Raw genomic sequence first — 24,585 nt, 5'->3', positions numbered from 1 at the left:
TTGTACCTTATGATTCTTGACGAATGTATCTTTTCTTTTATGCATACTGGGAGTATTTATACCAGGACAAATTCCTTGTGCGTCCAACCACACTTGGCCAATAAAGAATTCTATTCCTCCTGTGCCTGATTCCCACCCCAACCCAAATTTGGAGGAAAAAAAACTTTCTGGCCTCTTTGTTCCTTCTTCTCCACTTCAGTTTAATTATTTATTTATAGAAGGCATTTCCCCCACAAATAAAACCCCTCAACCAACCTTTTCCCCAGTCTGTTGGAAATGGAGGGTGTTGAGTGGCCAAAACAGTTGCAGTCTACATCCAAAGGGCCCTAGATTTTTTGGGGGGTGGGGGGGTGGGGTGGGGGGAATTAGTAGGCAAAGAAGATGGTTCAAGTTTTAAGGCCTTGCTTTCCTTTCACATGCCCATGACTAACCCAGGACATGACAATAGTGTGATGTAATGTACTCTCAGGCAGGCTCCTTTAAATGTAAAAAGAGCAAGCAGCCTAAGCCCTTTATAGACCTACTTGGAAGTAAGCCTCACTGGTTGCAGCACAATTTCCTTCCCAATAAATGTGCATTAAAAACCACAGAGTCAAGTAAGCTCCACATTTGGACTACATTTTCTTTGTTTCTATACCAGACAGACTGCTTTGATGAATAGACAAATATGAGAAAAGAGGTGGGTATTTGAAAGAAGAACCCCCCACACACACATAGACCAGATCTAAACCCATGGTAGTTTATTTGACACCAAGTTGTTTACTGGTAGGTATGGTTGTTTTTCATCTCTTTTGTAGCCTCTTTAACTAAACTAAAGTTGGAAGCAAAAAATATGAAGAGGTTTCATAGCTTTCTGTAGCATTTTCTGCCAAGTGAAAAGAATATCAGACTGGGACTTTTCTTCCTCAGAGGATGATTTACTGACCAGCTGACCAGGGAGAAGCTATTTCTGAGTAAACCGCACATAGGAATGCAAGTTACTTTCCAATGAATAGGATTGTTCTCAAAAATGTATTTATCTGCAGCTAGAGATTACAAACCAGGATGTTCATGAAGGGCATATACAGGTAGTCCTCAACTTACGACTGCAATTGAACCCAAACTTTCTGTTGTTAAGTGAGACAATTGTGAAGGGTGTTGTGCCCTATTTTACAACCTTTCCTGCCACAGAAGTGAATCACGGCAGCTGATCAGTTAGTAAACAACCTAACAGTTGTTAGGTTGTTAAGTGAATGAGCTTCCCAAATGTTTTTGCTTGTGAGAAAGGGATCGCGTGACCTTGGGACACAGCAACGGACATAAATGTGAAACCGTTGCCAAGCATCTGAATTTTGATTATGGGGATGCTTGCAAAGGTTGTGTGAAAAAAAAAATACTCATAAGTCACATTTTTCAGTACCGTTGTAACTTTGAACAGTCACTAAATGAACTGTATGTTGAGGGATACCTGTACTACTGCAATCTTAAAAAGGATGTCAGTTGAAAATATTATCTTTTATAATTTTAATTAAACCCTGCAGAATTTTTGGTTTGGCTGGTTGGGTTGGTGAAATAGCTTTTCATTAAAAAACAACAACTGCTAAACGAACATAGTTTCCTTAAACCTTTTTTTTCTAGCAAGGGACAATGATTGGCATGAAAAAAAAAACCCTCACATTTGCAATAGATGTTTCTGGGTAAAATCCAGAGTGCATAACTGGGTGTGGAAGAGCCATCATAACAGTGAAAAGGAAGCATGGAATTTTATAACAAAGCAGCTGGATCATTGTCTTGGTATTCCTCTGCTTGCATTCCACAGACTAATTCCTTGTTTACTGATTTAACCCAATTACTGAAGGCTGCAGAACAAACTGAACCAGAAGAGAATCAGCCTCTCTGGCTTCACACAATGCACTGAAGCACAATCTAGCCATCCACAATTAAATAGAGGGCGGGGGAGGGTTGTGTGAACTTTCCAGCCTCTTTGTTGTTACCCTTCTTCTCCACTTCAGTTTAATTTAATACTTTGTACCCTTGGCCTGCATTGTACCTGGGAAGGACAAATATTCTGAGGGTTAGGAATAAAGCTTAAGGGCCCCACCAAGAGAAAGATGTGGTAACAGTCCCCCACCACCACTTCCTTGGAGTTTTTCAAATACATCTGTCACAGATAATAAATGAAACTCCCAGCAGTCGCCTTTCAGATTCCTACAACTTTCTAAAACACTGGCAGAAATCCACATGTTCTCGGTCTCTCATCTTCCCTCAGCAAAGAGATTTGGTGTGGGGTGATGGTGGCTGGGACTGAGCTAATATGCCAAAATTTACTTTGATGAGATGTCCACTTAAATGGACTATGAGCTCACCAAGAAAAATGCATGTCATTGGGAAACATTCCTTCCCAAGATGTTAACAACTCTGTTTGCTTGCAAACAGGGGCATCAGCAGAGACTGGGTTAAAAAACAAACAAGTTGTGTGTCTGCCATCTTGACTTCTTTGACAGTATCTCTGCTTGTCAACACTCTAGATACTTAAGAGGCTTCTGGGCCAAGCAGGGTTGGTTCCAGCTACTAACAGAACTGGCTCTGTTCTGGGTTCAGACAGCCTGGCTATTTTGTGAGTAGCCTGAGGCATTGGGCACAAGGAGTTGCTTCGGAAAGGCTAGCTGGATTCATTTTGAGAAGTGGGGGAGGGGGGGTGATTGGTTAATAGGTAAAGCTTCAAACTAAAACTGTAGATCAGTTAATTAACTAAAACTTGACAGCTTTAAGACTTGTGGACTTCAACTCCCCGAATTCCTCCTCCAGTCATGACAGCTCAGGAATTCTGGGAGTTCAAGTCCACAAGTCTTAAACTTGCCAAGTTTGAAGACCTTTGCTGTAGATACTTTAGTTAGTATAGTTTAGGACAGGGGTCTCCCACTTTGGCAACTTTAAGCCTGGAGGACTTCAACTCCCAGAAAGTGTTGCTGTCTGGGGAATTCTGGGAGTTGAAATCCTCCAGACTTAAAGTTGCCAATGTTGGAGACCCCCTGGTTTAGGAGCCTAAAGGAGAAAGAGTCTTTCAAGGAAGAGCGAAGCTTTGGGGGAATCTTTCCCATTGATCGCTGGAGTCTGAAGGCAGGTGCTTAGGATAATCCCGCCCCCCTCTGCAGGGCAGGATCCAGTCTTTCTGCTGGAATGGGCAGAAGATCTCCCAAAAGCTTCGGGATTGCTCTTTGTCTGTTTACCTTCTGGTCTTTCACTGACCAGGCGCCTCTCCCTCCTTCCCTTCCTTACAGCAGAACCTATCTCTGCCAGGCAGCCGGCTCTCCGGCCCCACGTCCATAAGCAGCCAGAAAAGACCACCCGCGTCCGGACTGTCCTCAATGAAAAGCAGCTCCACACTTTGAGGACCTGCTACGCCGCCAATCCCCGGCCCGATGCCCTCATGAAAGAGCAGCTGGTGGAAATGACCGGTCTCAGCCCCAGAGTGATCCGGGTCTGGTTTCAAAATAAGCGTTGCAAGGACAAAAAACGGAGCATCATGATGAAGCAGCTGCAGCAGCAGCAGCCCAACGACAAGACGGTAAGCGGGCGCGGTGCCTTTTCCTCCTGGCCTCTAGGGGGCATCTGTTCTCAAAAGAGACTTGCCATTTCATTGCAGAGCTGAGGACTTTGGGTTCAAGGTATCATGGGAATGCATCTTTTCTGCACTTCAGCGCCTAGAGTTTGTACCCAGCTCTTTTGAATTAAATGAGTTGTGCATTCGGTCAAAGAGGATGTGTACCTGCAACACACTGAACCACAAATGACTTCCTCCAATTTTTAGCTTAGTGGAGAAACTTGCCTGTGTAACCATATTGTTGTAGTGTGGATAGTTACAGTTCATTAAGTTGTGATAAGCCATTGATTACTCTAAGGTTGATCTAACCAAAATAAATATGTAGGTGACCACAGCAATAAGCTAAGATCACCTACCTTGTGTTCAGTTATAAGATGGCTTGTTCAGTTTTGATTTTGGCTATAGTTTAATTTGGGTTTAGGTGTAACCTGTTGTATGTGTGGCTTCAACCATGACTAAGCCATGGTTTAGGGCATTGTTTCTCAACCTTGGCAACTATTAAGACTTGTGGACTTCAACTTCCAGAATTCCCCATCCAGTCAAGTCCTGCACAATTGAAAGCAAGGGTCTTCAAACTTGGCAAGTTTAAGACTTGTGGACTTCAACTCCCAGAATTCCTGAGCTAACATGACTAGAGGAGGAATTCTGGGAGTTGAAGTCCGCAAGTTTTAAAGCTGTCAAGTTTGAAGGCCCCTGATTTAAAGAGTTGCCAAGATTGAGAAACACCGCCTTAGGATGATTTGAACATAAGGTCTTAGTTTCCCTCCTCACCCCTTTTTATTTTTTCCTTGAAAACCACTTGAGATTTAGGGGTGGATATGGTGAGCATGTGTGCATGAGGTTGCTTCAATGGGTGTTTTGTTTTGCTGGAAACATTCTGAGTGCCAATTAATTATGCTCTCAATCCAGTTAAATGGGGGGAGGGGCAGTGGGGGAAGGAAGGGAGGGAGATAAAAGGTTGCTACCAATTTCTTTCCTTGAAGGCGGCCCTGTGCCTTTTATAATAGCTACAGTAGCAAAGAGACTGGTTGAATCCATAGGAAAAGTGCTTTTTCTCCCAGGTAAAAGAACAGTAATTTTGAGAATGGGGCTTATTTTGATGGCAGGCCTTGAAATATTTTTTGGTATGTCTCTGTTTTTGGCTCATTCTTAAAGCTGCACAGATTTGCACTGGGCAGAACAGAATGCAACAACACAAAATAAGTTAGAAAATAAATTGATGTAACTAAAGAAATGGTGCCATTGTACCCAATACCCAGTGCTAGCCAAGAAGTGGAATAAGTCCTAGTTGAGACCAAAGGAGTTTACAACGTATTCCTAGTAATAATGTTAATTTGGAGGCAAAATAATGTCAGTGATAATCGGTGTGTTATTCTCTCCAAGTAGAGGTATATTTGTGAAGATTTTTTAAACTCGTTCCTTGGATAGAAAAGGAGTTGACATTTTGTCTTCTCTTAACCTTTCTATATTTTCCTACTTTTTCCATTGCTTTTCTTTTAGAAAGAATTGATTCAGGAAACTTTAGATCTGTAGTTGGGCCCGTTTTGTTCAGTAGAACTAAATCTGGCTGAACATTCACTCTGAAGTAGATGCCAGTAAATTTGAGGTGATGTACCCCAAATTATGCCCCACCCACATAGGGGATGTATATATCCTTACTGGAATCAGGTGGGGCCAAAATAAAACTCAAAATTGTAACCCTAAATCACGTTGGCACAGAGAAGATTCCTTGTTGAGCAGGGTGGCATTTATTAAAGGGAAAAAGCTATGGGCTTGAATTTGTTTAAATCAGTAGTTGCAGTATTTAAGTGAGTGTCATGAAAAGCTATTTATGAATCAAATGAGAAAAGTAGATTGTTTTCCCCAGCCCCACTTCTGCTTTTCCTTTTAAGTTTTCACAATGGTTGCATACCTTAGTACTCAAATGTGGGAAGCAGTTATAAATTTGTTTTAAAGATTGAACGCTCTGGTTAAATGGAGCTCCAAGAGTGGTGTTTCACCACTGCAAAATGTCGTAAACCCACAATTTAAAGGAATGTAAATTGCTCTGAATTTAGAAGCTATTTTGGATGCAAGTCCTTTAAATACCTACAGGATTTTGTTCTCCCCTCCCAAATGGAAACAATAACATAAAAATAAACATTCAAGGGCATGATTATGACTTAAATTAATGAAAAAAGGTAGCCACTTTGGTCTAATGGTTAAAGAACCAGCCTAGAAAGCAGAAAGCCAAGTTGAATTCAAGTTCTGCCTTAGCCATGAAAGCCAGCTAAAGAATTTGGGTCAGTCATTCTCTCTCAGACCAACTTACCTCACTGGAGGAGGATTTGTTAATTATTGTGTTTGCTGCCTTGAATTATTAATAATTATTAATAACTAACAATGGCAAATTAACTGCAACAAAAGTAATAATTATTAATAAAGGTAGTATATAAGTAAAAACAAAAACAAAAAAATACATGATCAGCCTAATGTGCTCACTTAATGCTGCAGCATAAGGAATCAAGCATTGGTTAAACCCAGACTGGCATGGACTGTTTTGGAGTGTTACAATTGGCAGTTCCTACATTTAGAATTTAATCACCAGAGCTGCAGATTCCACTGGAATTGTACTGCCCCCTGTTTCCAAACATCACCAGTCAATTTTGATGATCCTCTGAATGAAGAATTCTGCCCCTAACTCAAGGCCTGTTATGATCCCTCTGTATCCAACTGCTTCTTCCCACAGCCAGGAAAGGACCAAAAATGTCAGTTAGGTCAAGGGACTTATTTATATTAAAAATAATAATAAAGGCAGGAGAGAAACTAAAAAGTCAGTCTCTTTCTCTCTTAGGGTGGCCTTAAGAAGAATGCTATTGATTTGTGTGTTCAAAATGCTTAGGAATTAAGACTAAGCTCAAGCTGTCTTGTGGGCTTCATCCAGAATCAATGCTTGAGTGGGGAAGAGAGAATTATAGTGATTCCAAGCATGTTCTGACTTAAATTCCATAATCAATCTTTACTTCTAGAATAGGATGTCCAGCCTTGGCAATTTTAAGACTTGTAGACTTCAACTCCCATGGTGAGCTCGGAAATTCTGGGAGTTGAAGTCCACAAGTCTTAAAAGTTGCCTTGGTTGGACACCCCTGTTCTACAGTAAACCTCAAAGTTCTTTCCTACTCTTTTGCACTCTCCCTCCCTCTCCAGTCCCCAAGCAATTAAGAAAGCTTTGGACTTTTCTTATTTGCCTTTTACTTCCACCTAATTTATACATGGTTTATCACTCACATCACAAGTTGAGATCTTACGCATATGCTGGGGTGGCAGTAGCTGAATAACAGTTCCTGTACGATTCTGAAATTTTAATGTTTATGGCTTTATTTTTGTTTTGACTTTACGTATGAATGGGCTAACATGCCTTGACAGCACACATCCAGATGATCATAAGATGGGAGCAAAGAGTTAGAGAACGTTGTTTCCATGTGGATATTTGGAGGCCAGAACTGGTAGCTCTAATATAACTCCCACTAATGAAACCAAGTTTCTTAGTGAAGAAGAGTATCAAGACACATTTCCTCAAAAGGAAGTCTCAACAAGTCAGTTCTGTGGTATAGCTATCATATGCTTCCTTCTGATTAAATAACTAAGTAGAGACAGCAAAAGAAAGTGGAAGGGGATGGAAAGAGGGTGTCAAAAAAAATAGGAGCATGTGTTTGAGTAATAGAGATGGCAGATTCACCATTGCACAGCCTTGATCTCCTCCCTCCCCCACCAATCTCAAAGAAAAAAAAATGGAAGCTGAAAGGAAAACAACAAACAAAGATTTTCAGAATCTGGAGAGGCTGTTATGTTCTGGCTGAATCTTACTGCCTTTTCAATACATGGTTGCTGTAAAGCCTTCCTTATGAATAATTTACTCAAAAGTAAGCCTCACTAAGGAGACTGGAACCTACTCTCAGATAAAAGTGCATCCTAGAATGTGATTTCAACAGCTCTCATTTCTGGATTCAAAATCAAGAGGAATCTTTTAGCTCCTTTTTTGACTAGCAAGTTTTATGAAACGCTATATGCTTTTGTGATGATGCCTTTTAATAAAATCACTTAGTTGGAAAAAGTGCTATGAGATTCCTGATTTTTTTGCTGTTATTTGACTGTCATGGCACTCTCATTATAATGCCTAAGTGCATTTGTTCTCAACTGTATTTTTTAGTGAAAGGACCCTGCTCCAATGATTTATGTTTTAACTTGGGAACTGGTTTAGATTCTCTGAAAATATAGACAAGAATTTCTGTTTACCTTTCTAGAACTGAAACGATCATCTTAAACTCAATGGTGACATTTTCCCCCCCCCAGTTGACTCATTGTCTTACAGATCTCTGAGAACAATAGCTTTCTCTGGATTGGTTGAGAGGTGGGGATGCCACATGTTTGGAGGACACAGGGGATATATAGAACAGCAACATAGATTGCGGATCAAGAGAGGCACCCTTCTGATACTAAATGCAACCGGAAGTCTACGTGGAATGGGAGTTTTGCTCATGTGCATGTGCTCTTCAGGGTTGTTTCAGGTTAGAAATGGGTCTGTTCCTTAATAGTACTACTTTCATTAAGGGGATAAAGCCCTCTAGTTCCAGATGCTATGAAAGACAGAGGAACGTAGAGGATTGGGAAGAGTGTGCATTAAAGCTAAGCACAGCCGATAGCTTTTTTATTTTTATGCTCCAGGCATCTAAGGTGCCTTTAGTGCGGCTGCTCATTGCCTGTGCTACCTTGTTTGCAGAACATCCAGGGAATGACGGGCACCCCTATGGTGGCAGCCAGTCCGGAGAGACACGACGGTGGCTTGCAGGCGAACCCAGTGGAAGTACAGAGTTACCAGCCGCCCTGGAAAGTCCTCAGCGATTTCGCCTTGCAGAGTGACATAGATCAACCGGCTTTTCAGCAACTTGTAAGTGTCAGTTCCCTGCAGCCATGAATGGCCCACTGTGTATACAAAAGCAAGTCCTGGTGTGCATTCCTTTGAAGCACTTTGGTATCCTTGTTTAACCCTCTCCCACCTTCCTGGCTGCCACATCTTCGAGCCCTGGATACCAATTCCCCTGTGTTTCCCCCTTTTCTGTAGCAAGAAGCAGGCGTTTTACTATCTTCATCTCCATATTCTGCCTTTGCCAACCTGACTGGATTCGTTCCTGCTGCTGCTAGGCATCCTGGGAGATGGAGTCCAATCCATGTGGAAGGGCACCCAGGTGGGGAAGGCTGCTCGGTATGAAGGGCATAGAGATATACACAGAGTAGGATGCATCCAGTTAGTCACCTGACATTATATCACAACAAACATGCCAAAGCCAAGAGGCCCAGAAGTCTAGGATTTGGTTGTGCTATTGAAAGAATAGATTTTGTGTTTTATTACTGTTACTTGGGTCATGGCCGTTGCCTGGTTTTTTTTAATGAATTGAGACAGAAGGCAGTTTCTATTAATTTTGAAAATATTCCTGCCAATGAATTTTTGTAGAAATGATAGATAGCAGACAATATCACAGAAGAAATTTTTCACCTTCACTTTCTTCCATACATGCACTGCCCCCTCCAACACTGCAAGAAGCTGGCCCCTCTTAAGATAAGGCCTGCTACAATTCTAACAAATAAAATATGCCCCTTGCTTGCCCCCTTTCCAAATTAGAATGTATTTATGTTCATAAGGGATAGGCTCCTTGGGTGGCTCGAAGGAAAGCCTGATCGCCCTAGCTGAAAATTTGATCATTTATCTAATTGATCAATAGGGCTGAGCAGCTAAAGGCCATTTGGCAATTGCTGTTTTATTCTGAAAAGTCACCATAGTTTTTTCTAACTACTTCATAAGACTTAGGGACCATCTTGGATGTAATTAGAATATTTTTACTTTATTAATGGTTTTGGTATTTAAGAAACCTAACTTTGTGCTATTTTTCTCATCTTATAATTTAATACATTGTTATTATTTATTAATATAAAGCTGCAGTGGCGCAGTGGTTAGAATGCAATACTGCATGCTACTTCTGCTGACTGCCAGCTGACTGCAGTTTGGCAGTTCGATTCTCACCAGGCTCTAGATGGACTCAGTATTTCATCCTTCCGAAGTCGGTAAAATGAGGACCGAGATTGTTGGAGGTAATAGGCTGACTCTGTAAACAGCTTAGAGAGGGTATATAAGCCTAAATGCTATTGCTAATAATGTTTTCATATACAACTCCCCATTAAAAACAACAAAACCCACCTTCCCACCCAAACTCCATTTTTATCATCCTTCCAATCTGGTGCTTCTCTATTGTATAAGATACATTTCTTGAAGTCACCATTATAAATTGAACATCCAGGAAATTCCATTCTATACTGTACATCGAGAGGGCCCGAAGATGGGGTTTGAGGATGGATTGGTCAAGCATGTTCAGTATACAGGAACAGGATACAGGAATACCTCTCCCATCTCCTATAGGTCTTTATGACCAAGAATTGAACCTGCATTTTCTATAACGAACTCCAACAAAGTACGCTCCAGCCTGTCAGTGTTTTTGCCTGAGATCTTAAACTGTTTAAGATTATGGGCATTTGCAAGGACATTGCAGAATTGTTGCCAAGTTATTTTTGAACCCACCATGTGAGTACACTGATGAAATACGTTAATAATGGAATATAGGTTGATAAGGTCTAGGTTCTGTGTGTAGAATATAGAACAAATATTAAATGTAAATTGTGAGATTATATCTTCTTCTCATTGTTTTGATGGTAGCATCAGTATTACTATTATTATTATTATTTTAAAAAATCTCCACAGATGTTCATTGCTATATTTTTATACAACTTAACCCCTTGTATTTATCCCAAATAATCATAGGGATTACTTTCTATATATAGTCATATTAGCCAGTGTAACAATTTGTTCAAATGCAGTTTTTTTCAAGTGTATATATCTCTTTTATGTACCAGTATAGTGCAATCATATACATTTCTATTCAGAAGTTTTCTTCAATGGGACTTACTCCCAGATAGGTTTTGTAGGATTGCATTGTTAAGTGATATATTTCTTACTTTCCATTGCCACTAGATCCATTTCTTTAAAAAAAACATATTTACATTTGGTACACATAAAACATAATATTAATGGACCAATTTTGACTAAAAAGCCAATAGGAATTTATCAGTGTGTTCTATTCTTAGCTCCCTTTCTTAATGCTTAATCATTTGGTAGTTCATATGGGACGATATTGTTTGCAATACTTATGTCTAAGTAAATGGTTTAAAGACAGAAGCTTAGCCATAATTCAATTTCCTGACCAAGGTGTGTTAAAACCAGATCTTAAACATAAGAAGATATGTTTTATTTAAGATTTTTAAGTGACTGAAATTCATAGTAGGAGTGGTAGAACGTCCGAGAATGGGTTGGTGTAATGTTACCAAATTCAAAGAAAACATCTTAGTTTTTGTTCTAGAAATATATCTTCATATTCCAAGCTTCTTTTAATGACATAGCAACTGGTTTGTTTCAAGAATAATAATAAAAATAATGTTATAGAATTATTTTGATATAGTTTATACTGCAACACTGCCAAATCTTGACATGAAAAGACCTATTTAAATTTGACAAACTGACTTCCAACGAAATGCACTGAGAGAAATCTGAATGTACTTTTAAAAGAAGTAAAATGTAAAGGGCACCCCTACAAATGAAAAAGTCTATAATACATTCTGAAAAAGTCCATACTAGTTACTAGTCTGGAATAGACTTCCTACCCGCTTTACTGGGAGGGAAGTTTTAATTTTTCTATTTTATTTCCAAGCCTGTGGGTGTGCTTAGATGGGATTATACTGACATTTCAATGCTTCTTTTAAAGATACAAGAGACTGATAGAATTTTATGGGAGGAAATGAGACTCAAAACACAGTGGAAGATTTCATGATATAGTACGATGTGAAAAAAATATATCAGTATGACAAAAACAGGGAAAAAGTCTTGAGTGGGAGAAAAATCCATATGGAATGATTCATAATGAGAATCCAGTACAGGAACCTTGTGTTTTCATGTAATTTATCAAAAGAGAGTTTAACTTTTCAAAGTTGGCAAGTTTAAGATGTGTGGACTTCAACTCCCAGAATTCATCAGTCAGCATGCTGGCTAAAGAATTCTGGGAGTTGTGTTCTATACATCTTAAAAATGGTTCAGGTTGAGAAACACTGTTCTAACCCAGAGGTCTGCAATCTGTGGCTCTGGAGCCACGTGTGGCTCTTTCAGCCCTCTGTTGTGGCTCCCTGTTGGCTGATTCCACCACTGGCTGCCACCACCCCTCCCTGTCACTCCTCACCTGGCCTGAGAAGGCAAGGATGATGACAGGGGATGGAGACTCGCTCCATATTCCAGAGCAGGCGGTGACTGGGTGGGAGTGAGTGACGTTGAATTGGCCATGCTCACCCAGTCATACCAGTTGTTAAATTATTGGTTCCCAGTGTTTTCTTTTCTGTGGGAAATGGGTCCAAATGGCTCTTTGAGTGTTTAAGGTTGTAGACCCCTATTCTAATCTTTTGGTCTTGCCAATGTTGAGCCCAAGGAAAAAACATCTTAGCATTCATATTGATCTTGTACTAAAGCAGCTTCTTGATGCAATAATACATTTAAGTGTGATTCCGGAATCATTTGTGATGCCACAGAAGATTCTGTGATATGTCTTTCAGGAAATGAATGTTTTGAAGTTTGCCACCTTAGTAATGCTTTTTAATTTGTATGATTTATAATGGAACTCACTCACAGCAGCTCCAGTTACTATGAGAAAACAAGGCCTTAGGCAGCTCTGCATACATAGTCTACAAGGACTTTTGATTTGATACAATACAATCCTTCCTTCCTTCCTTCCTTCCTTCCTTCCTTCCTTCCTTCCTTCCTTCCTTCCTTCCTTCCTTCCTTCCTTCCTTCCTTCCTTCCTTCCTTTCTTTCTTTCTTTTTCTTTCTCTCTCTCCTTCCCTCCCTCCCTCCCTTCCTCCCTCTCTCTTTCCCTCTCCAATGATGTGATAAGGGGAAATGGGGTTTTAGACCACATGATGCAATTATATCCCATTCTGAATTCCGATGACTTGCCTAATTTTGGTTTGCAGGAAAAAAAAAAGCATCCCTCACATTTTCTGTTTCAGAAACAGCTTTTTCATGTATAAAATTTTCCTTCAATCTAACAGGCATCTGACTTTCAGTTTTTGAATATTACTTTTCCCCTTTCAAAAAAGAATCCTGATTTTCAATTTCATATCCAGGAACTTTAGGATTTCTATCTGTGATGCTTTAGATTTACTCTAACATTATGCACAGTAGATAGTGGCACTCTATTACAAATGTCCATATCTCTCTATAACTTCTTTGGCAATCTGGGTTTTCTGATCAGAAAAATCATTGTGGGATGAGTCATGTTTTCGTCTGGGATTTAATTGATGTTTGGGAAGCCAAGAAGGCTACAGACAACCAGAGAAAAGTTTGCCAAATGAAAGACCAGGCATTTACACATGACATTAGATTCTCCCGTCATCTCATAACTAAAGCAAATGTAAAATCTAAGCACTCCACTGATCAGAATTGTACTAATATTTTTGTGTCCCTTTGGGAGAAGAAGGGAACAACATTTCTTTTTCATCAAATTGAAGAAGAGTGGCAGATAATTTTTATCTTCCAGGGAACTCTATGGTGGATCTAGGACAGTGGTTTTTAGCAGAATTAAATGCTCAGTAGGACTCATTGGGTAACACACTTATCACTGCTGTGTAAGATTGTAACAGACCACAACCCACCTAAAATAATGTGCAATTCTCTATAAATTAATATAAAGGAACTTAATCTATGGGTAAAATCATATTGGACATATTGCTTATACCTAGGACTTTTGGAATAGTGGGGTGTCAGCAATTCAATTAGGCTCGGGCTGTAATTCATTACCCATTCTTCCCAAAGGCCTATGGTTTACCTATTTAACCATAGCTGATAAAGTTTATTTGGGCTAACTTTGTACAAGTAGTCCTTGACCTATTCATTTAGTAAATGTTCAAAGTTACACAATGTCTCTGAAAAGAGTGACTCACAGCCATTTTTCACACTTATGATCATTGCAGTATCCCCATGGTCATGTGATCAAAATTCAGGTGCTTGGCAATTGGCTCATATTTATGATGGTTGCAGCATCCTGGAGTCATGTGATCATCTTTTGTGACCTTCTGATAAGCAAAGTCAATGGGGAAACCAGTTTCCCCTAACGACCATGTTACTAACTTACCAACTGCAGTGATTCACTTAGGAACTGTGGTAAGGCAAGTCGTAAAATGGGACAAAACTCAGTTAACAAATGTTTCATCTAGCAACAGAAATTTTGGGGTCAGTTGTGGTCGTACATTGAAGAATACCTGTGTAGGGTTTCAATGCTTGTTCAATTTTCATTTAAGATCCCAATGCATTTGACTCAGCAGTCTATTTAGCTTGATATTGGAAGGAATAATTTTCATTGTTAAAAAAAAATATGCATTGCAGATGGCTGATTCTGATTTTAATGATCCATAAGGATCCTGAGAATCATTGACTAACTTTCCAAAACTGTACAGCACTCCATAAATGGGATTGGAGTCCCTTCAGAAACTAGCTTCTGCTCATGTAGTTTAATTCTAGTACTGCAGTTTTTAAATCTTTCTACTTTAAAAACAGATAAATTTCTGTTGATTTTTTTTTCTTTTCCAGGGGAAAAGTGGTGGGAAAAATCTTTTTCCCCTCTCTGTAACATATCCCTAATAGTTCTACGAGATGGGTTAGCACACTTCTGGATGAGAATTTCTTTCTCACAGCTAGTATATGAAGCATCTTGTGCATACCATATTTCCCTTAGCGAGGAAGTGGTACAGGGACTTGTGTAAACCTCCTGTCTTTCATTGTGCGATAATCACTTCAGTGTAGTGCAGCTCCCCTGGTTAGTTAAACATCAGTTAAATATCCCAGACAATCAAATTGGGCTTTTTTCAGATGGAAAGTGGAAGGGAGGGAAAAACAGGAAGAAACCAGAGTAAGAAAGAGTTCTATAACAAAGACAAAATAGGAGCAGTTTGCTTTGGGAACATAAAGTTGCTCAAAATACCACCCATTTAAATTTTAGAGTAGCTTGAAAATGAGATAGAAAATAAGACCAGAAAAGAAATTTTCTTCTTTCTAAGAAGAAGAAAATTTTCAGAAAATTATAGTATGGCATTACTTTGAATGTTGTTCTCAGTAATCTTTGTATGAATTTTGTCTTTTAAAATACTGCCTTATTCCATATTTGTTGATCTGCAGATACCTAAACATAACATGTAGACTGATATGTATGCAGCAATTGTATACACAGTACTTGCCTATTTGAAATATGTGAGAGAAAGGATATGTTCCTATTCTAATTGCTATTGCTACATATTCAACACCAGCCCATTGTTTTGCACTTGACTGCAAATACAGAATATCTATAAAATGTTTTTTTTTTAAATTCATTTCACATGCTGTAATTTCTGGGGGAAGTGAGAGGAAATAATTGATTGACCTCTAGGAGAATTGCATTAATTTCAGAATTGGTTCCAAAACTTATTTAAAATAAACTATTCAATAAAATTTACTTAATGGTGCTTACTTCCCACTTGGATTGAGGCCTTAGGATTTAGTGCAACTTGTTAACTTATCAATCAACATTATTTGTAGGGTGTATACAACTGTAGAAGGTCTCATAGACTCTAGATTGCCGGCCCAGCTATTGTATCTTGAATATACAGTAATAAAAATAGACTTATGCTGGACGCATAATGTGCACATAGACAGATAAAGATGAAGAGAGAGATCTTAGATAGGCAGCTTTAAAATTGTAAATATGTGGCAATTGTTTTTTTTTTCCTATTGTGTTTGAAATTTAGTCCTTGGGGCAAAACTCCCACTAAAATTAGAATAATTTCACAATTGGCTAGAATTTTAATTTATTATATTGGGATCCCATCATTCATCTGAGAGCTCAAAGTGGAACAGGTGAGAAGATGTGTCTCTTTGTTGATCCTAAAAGAAGAGCCCTGGGCCAGTTAGTTAGGCCAGAACAGTTAGGCCAAGATTGACACAGGTTAGCTCCAGAATGACACAGTGAGGTTTTTTTTTTTTTGCCTGTCTTCCTCATCCAAACACAATACCTTCATCACTTTATCAAAGTGGTTGTCATTTTCCTATTCTTTGTCAAACTCATGGAAAATGTTAGATGGTAGAGTGACTTAAAGGTTGGTAAGCATGGGTGACCTACGGTTTAGAAGTCTAAATCTCTCCTGTGTCTAGTAGAATTAAAACAGAAGTGTGGATTGAAATTATTTGATATGTATAATTTCAACTCCCTATTAGCATATATGGATTTTTTATTAGAGGAGCATTGCTTTGCCAGTGGCCTTGTTGAGAATTATTTCATAGACCCAGATATATGATGAATTCATGATGAATTCCATCCACTGGTTAGTGTAATTCCCCATTTGTTTACTTTGTGGGATCTTGATGGAAGACTTCTTTTAAAGTATGCTACTTGCAGATTTGTAAAAAAAGCAGAACCCACCACGAGACCAATAGGCATAGAATAAATCTGCAGAATTGGTCCAAAATACTTGGTGAGGCCCATACCATTCCCTGACATACTCAGGTTTTTTTGTGCACCCTAGGCAGAAAACCTCTTCCTGGCTCTGTCAATAATCGTCTCCAAACATTTTCTTCCATTCTCTGATGCTTCCAAATAAGCTGCCAATTGCAGTTCTCTTTGTCCCCATATCCTGAATTGCTCTAAAATGGAAACATTCAAAATTCTCTCCATCTGCTTCATCTGGAACCATTTTCTTCAGGCTGAATAGGTTTTACCACCCACTCCCTACTGGTATCAGTATATTGTCAGTGCAATACAAACTAGCAGTGTTTAATCAGAATTCTGTTTTACTGCATTTAACAATATAACAATTCATGGGGCTGTAGCCTTTCTTTACAGCAGGGGTCCCAAAACTGTTCAGTTCTTGAAGCCTTCCCTAAAGTTTCAGATTCCACATTGGTCCCCACCATTTATTATATGAAAATAATTGAACTCATTGTACGTTCACAGTACTGCGAGTAACATAAACAACTGTCTCTTGGCTAGTCTCATCAACCCTTGGGTGTCAATATTGACTACTTTGGAGAACTCTGTTTTAGAGTCATATTCCTTTCATCACTCCTTGAAATACTAGTGTAAAACTGACACGTGGATTAGAATAGAATTCTTTATTGGCCAAGTGTGGTTGGATACACAAGGAATTTGTCTTGGTACATTAATATCTTGACTGCTCAATATTTGGTGGAATCCAAGGTGGTTTGGAAAACATTACATATCAAATTTAGTGGCTTTTACTATATGGGAATTGCTTAATGTTGTCTTTCCATTTCTCCTTATTCTAGTCATAATTGCCGATTTTACCTCATGTTCTCAGTGATCCAATTTTCCATTTGGAATATGTTCCCAAACCTGCTGGCATAGTTCATGATTAACTCAGGGTCACTTTGTGAAATGGAAGGCAACAAATAAATAAACAAATAACAGTTTATTTATGTAAATAAGTACATAAATAAATTAAAGGAGTTTAACTCAGAAATCCCTTGTTTTCCCATTCTTACCCTGGGATTTTGATTGGGGAGAAAATTGTAGCCGTTTGCACATAAGAAAGAAGCTGAACACAAAACAGATGAGATTTACGTGGGATGAGAAGGTTAGCATGGGTGCATTTTTACATGACTCTTTTGGGTAACATTTATGTAATGTGGACACCTCTAAGTAAGAATTTGCCCTGAAGAAACATAACCAGTGATGTTTTGAAAGCCAGAGAAACAAAGACGTTGGATTTGATCTAAGCTTTCTTACACTTGTCATAGATCCATGACATCCTTGGAAGCTAGTAATAAATGAGGTCCCATTAATCTCCAGTACAACTAAATCTGGATCCAATCCTTTTCCTTTTCTTCGTTGTAAACTTTCTTTCTTTCTCTCTCTCTTTAAACATGTTTGGCAGGTTAATTTTTCAGAAGGAGGCCCAGGTTCCAATTCCACCGGAAGTGAGGTAGCATCTATGTCCTCCCAACTCCCGGATACACCTAACAGCATGGTAGCCAGTCCAATTGAGGCATGAGAACTTCCTTGCGCTGTTGTGGGCCTTGAAACCTTTCGCCCCCTGCTGGAGAGAGTGGGAAAGCTGTCAAGTTTGGGGACTCGAGACAAAAATGTAGAAAAAGAAAGGAAGGAAGGAAGGAAGGAAGGAAAAACAAAAAGTATTTAAGACAACTTTATTCATGAACCTAAAGCAAAGAAAACTCCGTGAACTGTCTTGGGGAGTCTTGTTCAGTTTTTTTGTTTGTTTGTTTGTTTTGCAATGATAAGGTAGCAACACTGTGAAGACAATCATGGGATCTAATAATACTCCAAGAACAAATGAAAATGCTGTTCACATGATGATGATGATGATGATGATGATGGTGGTGATGATGATGATGATGACAGTATATCCACGCCAAAAAAAAATCATAGGCGGATCAAAGAAAACCAGAAAAAGATGTTTGAGAAACAGAGAGGATTTGTACCCACAAGGATCTCCTATTTTTGCCCCAAATGGCATATTTCGGTGACTGCACATCCTGAAGGAATGAATAAATAAGTAAATAAATAAATAAATGGAAAGAAAAAAACGGAAAAGAACAGAAAAAGAAAGAGAAAGAAAGAAAGAAAGAAAAAAGAAAGAAAGAAAGAAAGAAAGAATTCATTAGTAGTGATTGTTTTAACATGAACGGTGCTCTTTCTACACTGACCTTCCCTTTGCCAAATTAAATTAATGTTTAAAAAGAAATGAGAAAGAGCCCTGGTAGATTGCATTTTCCCAGATCAAAAAGGGACCACTGTAGCTTCTCCCCTCCCCCCTTATGACAGAATGAGCCATTATGAAGCTGTGGAGCTGGGTCTTTCTTTCTTTCTTTCTTTCTTTCTTTCTTTCTTTCTTTCTTTCTTTCTTTCTTTCTTTCTTTTTCTTTCTTTCTGTCCTTTCTTTCTCTTTCTTTCTTTCTCTTTCTTTCCTCAGACTTATTCCAACTTTTGGGGTTTTCCCTAGCATGTACTGTAGCTTTTTCTTCTTTCCCCTTCCTTTTATTTTTATTTTTCACCTGCTTGGAGGCAAAGTTTTGGTGAGATTCTCTGTTCTCTCCCCAAGTGATTTCTTTTAAAAAGAACTTTTGTTTTCTTTCTTAAACTCCAGTCAAAAACTTCCCATGCAACAAGGTATACCTCTCTTTGGCTATTAAAAAAAAAGTATGCTGGGTGTTGTTTCTGACTGTTCAATAACATTCCCCCTCCTTTTTCCCAAAGATGTGTATAGTTCTTCATTTTATTATTTTTTTTAAAGATTTTTCTTCTTCTTCCTATTTTCTTTGCTGGAAATAAGGAGCAGGGTTTTGCCTCTCTCTCTTTTTTTTTTTTTCTCTTTCTCTCCCAAACCCCCTCTTTCTTAAACTTCATTGTTTGTTTGTCTTGCATTGCAAAAAATATATATAAAGTAATTTATTATTTATTATCCAAAGACTTGCCACTTTTTTATTGTCCTGATTTGTGTTGGTTGTTTTGTTTGGCTGATTTTTTTAAAGGGTGAGTGATAATTCTTCTCCACAAGACCTGGTACAAAAAATAAAATGCTAACATAACGAAGGTGAGACATCATTTATGCAGGAGGAACTATGGGTGGATCTCACCCAAAACAGTATGAAGGGTGGGGAGAGTTATTTTGTTACCCCTCCCTGTCTTTGAATGTTTGTGTCAGGTTTGTGGAGCTTTTAAAACTTTCTAATGGTTTGGGTTTTTTTGTTTTTGAGTTCTCTCTTCCTAAATATTCCGTGAAATAAATGCGCCATATGTAAAGTTATAACTTCAGGAAGAATTTCACTCCATACACATTTGGTATAGAGAAACAATAAACTAATTAAGACTTACCAAAGTACCCTCTTTTATACATGTATACTATAAAGAGTTACTATACTATATTTATATATGAATGCATTGCAGTTAGCTGCTAAATACTGAATACAAAACATTACATTCTAAGCTTGGAAAAAACTCTGTGTAATATTTTATGAAGTGTATCAAGAGCTAGCTTATAAATTTCTAGATCAGAGATTTAAAAAAACAAACAAAACCCCAGTAAGCTTCACCTTTCCCTTTAAGAATCGTGGTACTGGAAAAGTCCAAGTGTATTTTGGGCTAAATATGGTTAGCTTTTTTTCCCCTGCCACCCTTGTATCAATTTAGCAGCTATTTCAAAAAAAGTGGGGATTATCCCGCAAACAACGTGAAGACTTAAACTGAAAGGGAAAGCATAAAGGGGACAAACTCATATTTGTTTACAATTCAATAAATCCACTTTGGTGCCGGGGTCGTGGGAAGTGGCCCTTTCTTCTCCCCCAAGGAACATATGAACCTGAGAATGTACCTCCCTTCCCTCTCCTCCCCTCCCCGCAATCTCAAGGAAAATGTAGAGTTTTAAAAATATATATGTATCTTGAGAAACATCTGGACTACCGGTTCATTATTTTTTGTTTACGTGATCTCTCTCGATCTCTCTCTCCCTCTCTCTCCCTCTCTCCCGCTCCCTCTCTCTCCCTCCCTCCCTCCCACCCTCCCCTGGGAAGTGTCTGTGCGTTGTGGGGTAGGCGGGGGTGGTGGCTTTTGTTCAGAAGCTAAACAATGACTGTTATTTGTCACTGTCTGTTGTCAACAGAATTGGAAATGCTGCAGGGGGATTCTGACTGGAGAGGGCTCCGAAGATCCTTGTTTGTTGTTTTTCTTTCGGCTTCCTCTTTTTTTCTTTTTTTCTTTCGTGCTTTAGGTTGGTGGGGGAGTGGGACAGAGGCTGGGCTCAGTGGTGAAAACTGGGAAGGCGATAAGCGCGGTAGGGTGGGAGGCGCGGGGCTCTGTGCATCTTGAAAGGTGGCGGGGTGAGTTTCTGGGTGTGGGTGTGCACAGCGGCCCTCCGCGTCCGTTAAAGCCGCGGTTTAGGTTGCAACCGTGCACGCGCTCTCTGGGCTTCCGTCAATCCTGTGGGCCTTTCTAGATTTGCTTCTGGATAAAAGCTACGGTGGATTTGCAGCCTGGATGAATCTTGTGGTACTCCAGGGGTTTTTACTCCCGAGTAGGCGCACCTGAGCTTGCCCTGCCTTTAATTCTGTTTAGTTTATTTCACCACCCTGGGTGTAAATCGTCTCTCCCTCCCACCCCCGCTTCCAACTTGATTGAAAATCCTTTCCACTTCCCATCTTGCAAAAAGCGAAGGTGAATTTGGCTTCTCCCTGAGAGACTAGGCGGTTTAGGTATTTATTTGGGTTGGCCGAGATTCCCGAAGCAGTTAAGCCGCGTGTATGGCGGGAGCGGTACGTTTGCTATTTCGGGTTTTGTTTGAATCGATGCCGTTTGCCTTTGTTGTTCCCTGTATTGAGCGAACGCAGAAAATGGGCTTATTTCGGCAACCGGGTGAAAGGCGTTGTGGGAACGCGGCTAAACGGGGCTGTATTTACCTGCCTTGCTGAGGTTGGCCTGGGAGTAAGGATACTTGCCCGTCTTTTGCTCTAACTCTCGGAACAGAAGGGTTATTACCGCAACATTTTCCTACCTGGTGCTTCTCAGACGTGCTTGGTTCACAGTGGGCTGGGATCAATGGGACCTGTAGTCCAACATATCTGAAAAGTAACATGGCGGGAAACCAGTTTGATAGTAAGGAGCCTCAAAAGGAAATTTGAAAAAAGAGCAATTGGAAGAACCGATAGACCTTTAATTTTTTTTTGAAGTATATATTTATATATATATATTCTGCGGAGTTAATCCATTTTGGGGAGGTTAGCACAAACCACTGAACCGAACTAAATTGGGAGACAGGTTCTCACACATCCCAGGTTAAAACCAGCCGAGCTTAGGATGCTGTGAGAATGCGACCACCGGGTTTTCGACTGGATTCGTGTTTAAACGAATCGTGTGAACCCGACCACCGATTTGAAAGTGGCCCGAAAAGCGCCGGCGCTGCCACCTCCCTGTTATCTCGGAGGTTCCCAAGCGGTGCCCAGCTGCAATGGAAGAACTCTTTGGACTCTCGTGGTGGGTGGTGCGCCTTCGTGAGCGAAAAATATTCGTTTGCTTTTCGCAAGTATCTTGGTTGTCCTTCCTCGGCCTTGCAGGTATCATCTCAGCTGCCTTTCCTCGGCTTGAGATGACTTTTGGGGAGCGCCTGAAAAGAAGAGGGCTTCGCTTGTCCCGGAGTGTTGAAAATGGCATTCCCGAACAATGTTCGGAATATTGCTGGTCTGTAGCCTCCAGGTCGGCAGGGCGCTAAAGATCTCGGAGGGAGGGAATCTATGTGCGAGCATTTATCTCACCCGCATTAAGTGGAAACGGTCTCACCACCTATGGGGCGTTCAGAGCGCTTTTTCACACGGGGAAAGTTGGGGTATAAGAAGCAAAACACCGGGGAATAAAATTTAAAACGCATTTAAAAAGCGGTTTTGAAAAAAAAAAAGGGGGGAGAAGTTGGTGCTTATGTTCATCTTGATGGCACATGGACATACACACGATGTTCTACTTGGGGAAAGAGTAGTTGAACTCCGCTTCTGACCTGCGACTTTGCACAGTGAGAAATGCAGTCCCGCGTTTGCCCAGGCTGAAGCCAATCCTAACTGAAGAATATATGGGTGTTATTCCAATTGAGACTTCTATAAGGGTGTTTCCGTCTTACCAGCTCAGCCCAGCTGGTTGAAGACAGCGAGATGTAGGTACAGTATATCAAATTTTGCTCTAAGTAGGATTTTTTTTTTAAACTGACGATGAAGTCGTTCGTCAGACCAGTCTGTTTTCTCCTTTCCGTCGACTAGAAATCGCATGTGGTTTGTATTCACAAGTCGATTCTTTTCTTTGTAAAAACATGCTTATTTTATTGCGGATAGGTCGGATAAATAGTTTCTCGACCGCCAATTAATTCGAGTTTTCAGACAGATTATTGCAACGGGGCTATCCAAATATTTCTATTAATATTTTATACATGCCGGCTCAGGTAAGCAGAAGGTTTCTTTCTTTTAGTTCTTTACCTGCCAGCTTGATTGGCAGCGTAGCTCCGGACCCCGAGCTGCGGTTCTATTTAGCGCATCGTAGGGCCGCTTTCCTGCGAGTCTCGTTGAACCCTATAAAAAACTCCTTTTTAAGCAGAGGCGCAAGCATCGCGCGTTCGGGCTTCGCTTTCTATCTCCTTCTGAATAAACCTGGCAAATGGCCTTAAAGTGAGAAAGTTGAGCTAGGCTGGAAACTAAAGGTTTGGTCCTCTCAAGTCAGCCCCGTAAACTTCAACAGAGGGCTGTTCTCGGCATGGCAGGTAGAGCAGCGCAAATGGCCATGGCTTCCTTTTGAGAGGATCTTGTACCTTCCCGAGAGAGATCTACTTGAACGGTCGGCTATGCAACGTTTAATTGGCGGGACGGCCGGGTTGGGATCTAGAGGGGCTTGAGTAGATCGAACAGAATGAGAGTTGTATAGGGAAAATTGATAGAGGGATGTAAATAAACATTAGAGTGTAAATGGTGATAACTTTGCTGCCTAGACATGGCTTGAAGGAGGGATGCTTCGGAAGTCTAAGACAATATTTCTTAGATAGTCAAAAACAAACCTTACCAAGAGCTCAATGCATAACACTTCTGTTTGCCTGGAGGGAAAAAGAGTTATGTACATATGTCTGGTTTCACACCGGTGAACCCCGAACACACATATTTACATTTAGACATACATGCATATATATACATACATATGCTACTATGCCAGAATGTAATGTCAAAACTTGGGATAATTGAGTAACAACTGTAAGCTTATGGTATGATCATAACCTTTTAAGTGGAAAACACCCAGATTTTAATCATCTGTTTTTTGTTTTAAATGGGAGCAAGGATGGTTTTCCCTTGCAAATCAAACAGGGCTATTCACTATAATGCATAACTCAACTTAGTTGTTTTTAACTATTTTCTCTGGCGTTGAACCAACAACCTTGTTCTAACATCTCAAGGTTGTAACCTGTCCAATTGGATCATTTCTTCTGAGATTATTAGTCCCAAGTCTTCCAACTTCACCAATTTCTGGAGCTGTGGTTGACCTCTTTGTCTTGGATGTAATTGACTGTAGACTTCACCTGCTAGGGAGGAGATGTGCCCTCTAGGTGTGCAAGGGATGTGACTCACTGCATTTAGAAAAGATGCTTTTACCCAAGTCAAATAAAGCTTGGAAACCTTAGCTGGCTTGAATCATGGTTAAGGCTTTTCTGTACATTTAGTGTATAGATATCTGAGACCAGTTGATTAGTTCATGATTCAAGATATTGTGCAGCTCAATGACTTAATCCAAAGACCAGGTAAAGCATCTTGTGTGAGCCTTCAACATTTTCCTGGCAGACTTCTGAGTATGGGATGTGCAGGGAGTTCTTTCAAAGAAAAAAAATGCCTCAAGCATCCTTCTAGCAGAGCTTTGAAACCAGGGGGCTACAAGAAAGGTTTCCTTGCAGGTAAAGCACCAAGCAAACAATTATCTCATGAGCATCCCCAATGAACCAACATGTTCCCAGATAATCTATCTGACACAAGGGACCCTTGGCTGCCTGCTGTGACCTTCTAGAACTCCAAGTTCTTTGAGTTCTGCAGCAAGTTGCTCCAAGCTAGGTTGCAGCATTAATGTCATTGTGCCCCTGGGCTTTTGCTTCAGTGTTGGGCTCTGTTGCAATAAATATTGCATGGCCTTTTGATTCTCCCATTCCACCCTGGCCCAACAGTGGCTTCCTTTAAAAAGGAAGCAGTAAAAACTTGGGTTTTCAAGAGGTTTCCTTTGTTCTCCTTTTCTCTTTCTCTCCCTCCCCCCCTCTACCCCCCTCTTTCTCCTTCCCTCTCTCTCCCTCTCTCCCTCCCTCCCTCTCTTTCT

At 40.0% G+C, this 24,585-nt stretch overlaps 1 protein-coding gene and 1 long non-coding RNA gene across 6 annotated transcripts in view; one reads left to right on the top strand and one right to left on the bottom strand.

Annotated features, from left to right (window-relative positions):
• Window positions 1-24,585, top strand: part of ISL1 (ISL LIM homeobox 1) — a 75,375-nt gene that overhangs the window by 9,776 nt on the left and 41,014 nt on the right. The window contains exons 4-7 of one of the 5 annotated variants that reach the window (XM_087927313.1): window positions 3,264-3,547; window positions 8,343-8,510; window positions 8,685-8,808; window positions 17,630-17,826. In XM_087927313.1, the coding sequence (XP_087783439.1) occupies window positions 3,264-3,547; window positions 8,343-8,510; window positions 8,685-8,808; window positions 17,630-17,634 (581 nt within the window). In that variant the 3' untranslated portion in view covers window positions 17,635-17,826. Of the gene's footprint in view, window positions 1-3,260; window positions 3,548-8,342; window positions 8,511-8,684; window positions 8,809-17,629; window positions 17,869-24,585 lie in introns of those variants that run through there. The other 4 variants (XM_087927311.1, XM_087927314.1, XM_026714310.2 and 1 more) reach the window with 4 other exon arrangements.
• On the bottom strand, window positions 2,178-3,253 carry LOC148127417 (uncharacterized). Its single transcript, XR_015742374.1, has 2 exons — window positions 2,986-3,253; window positions 2,178-2,952 (listed from the first exon to the last, which is right to left on the bottom strand). It is a non-coding gene; the product is annotated as an uncharacterized LOC148127417 (long non-coding RNA).

This window comes from Pseudonaja textilis, chromosome 2, assembly GCF_049901715.1.
Source record: "Pseudonaja textilis isolate UNSWEBS1 chromosome 2, rPseTex1.2, whole genome shotgun sequence".
NCBI lineage: Eukaryota > Metazoa > Chordata > Lepidosauria > Squamata > Elapidae > Pseudonaja > Pseudonaja textilis.
Note: the sequence above shows the minus strand (reverse complement) of the source record. Positions and strands in the feature narration are given on the sequence as shown.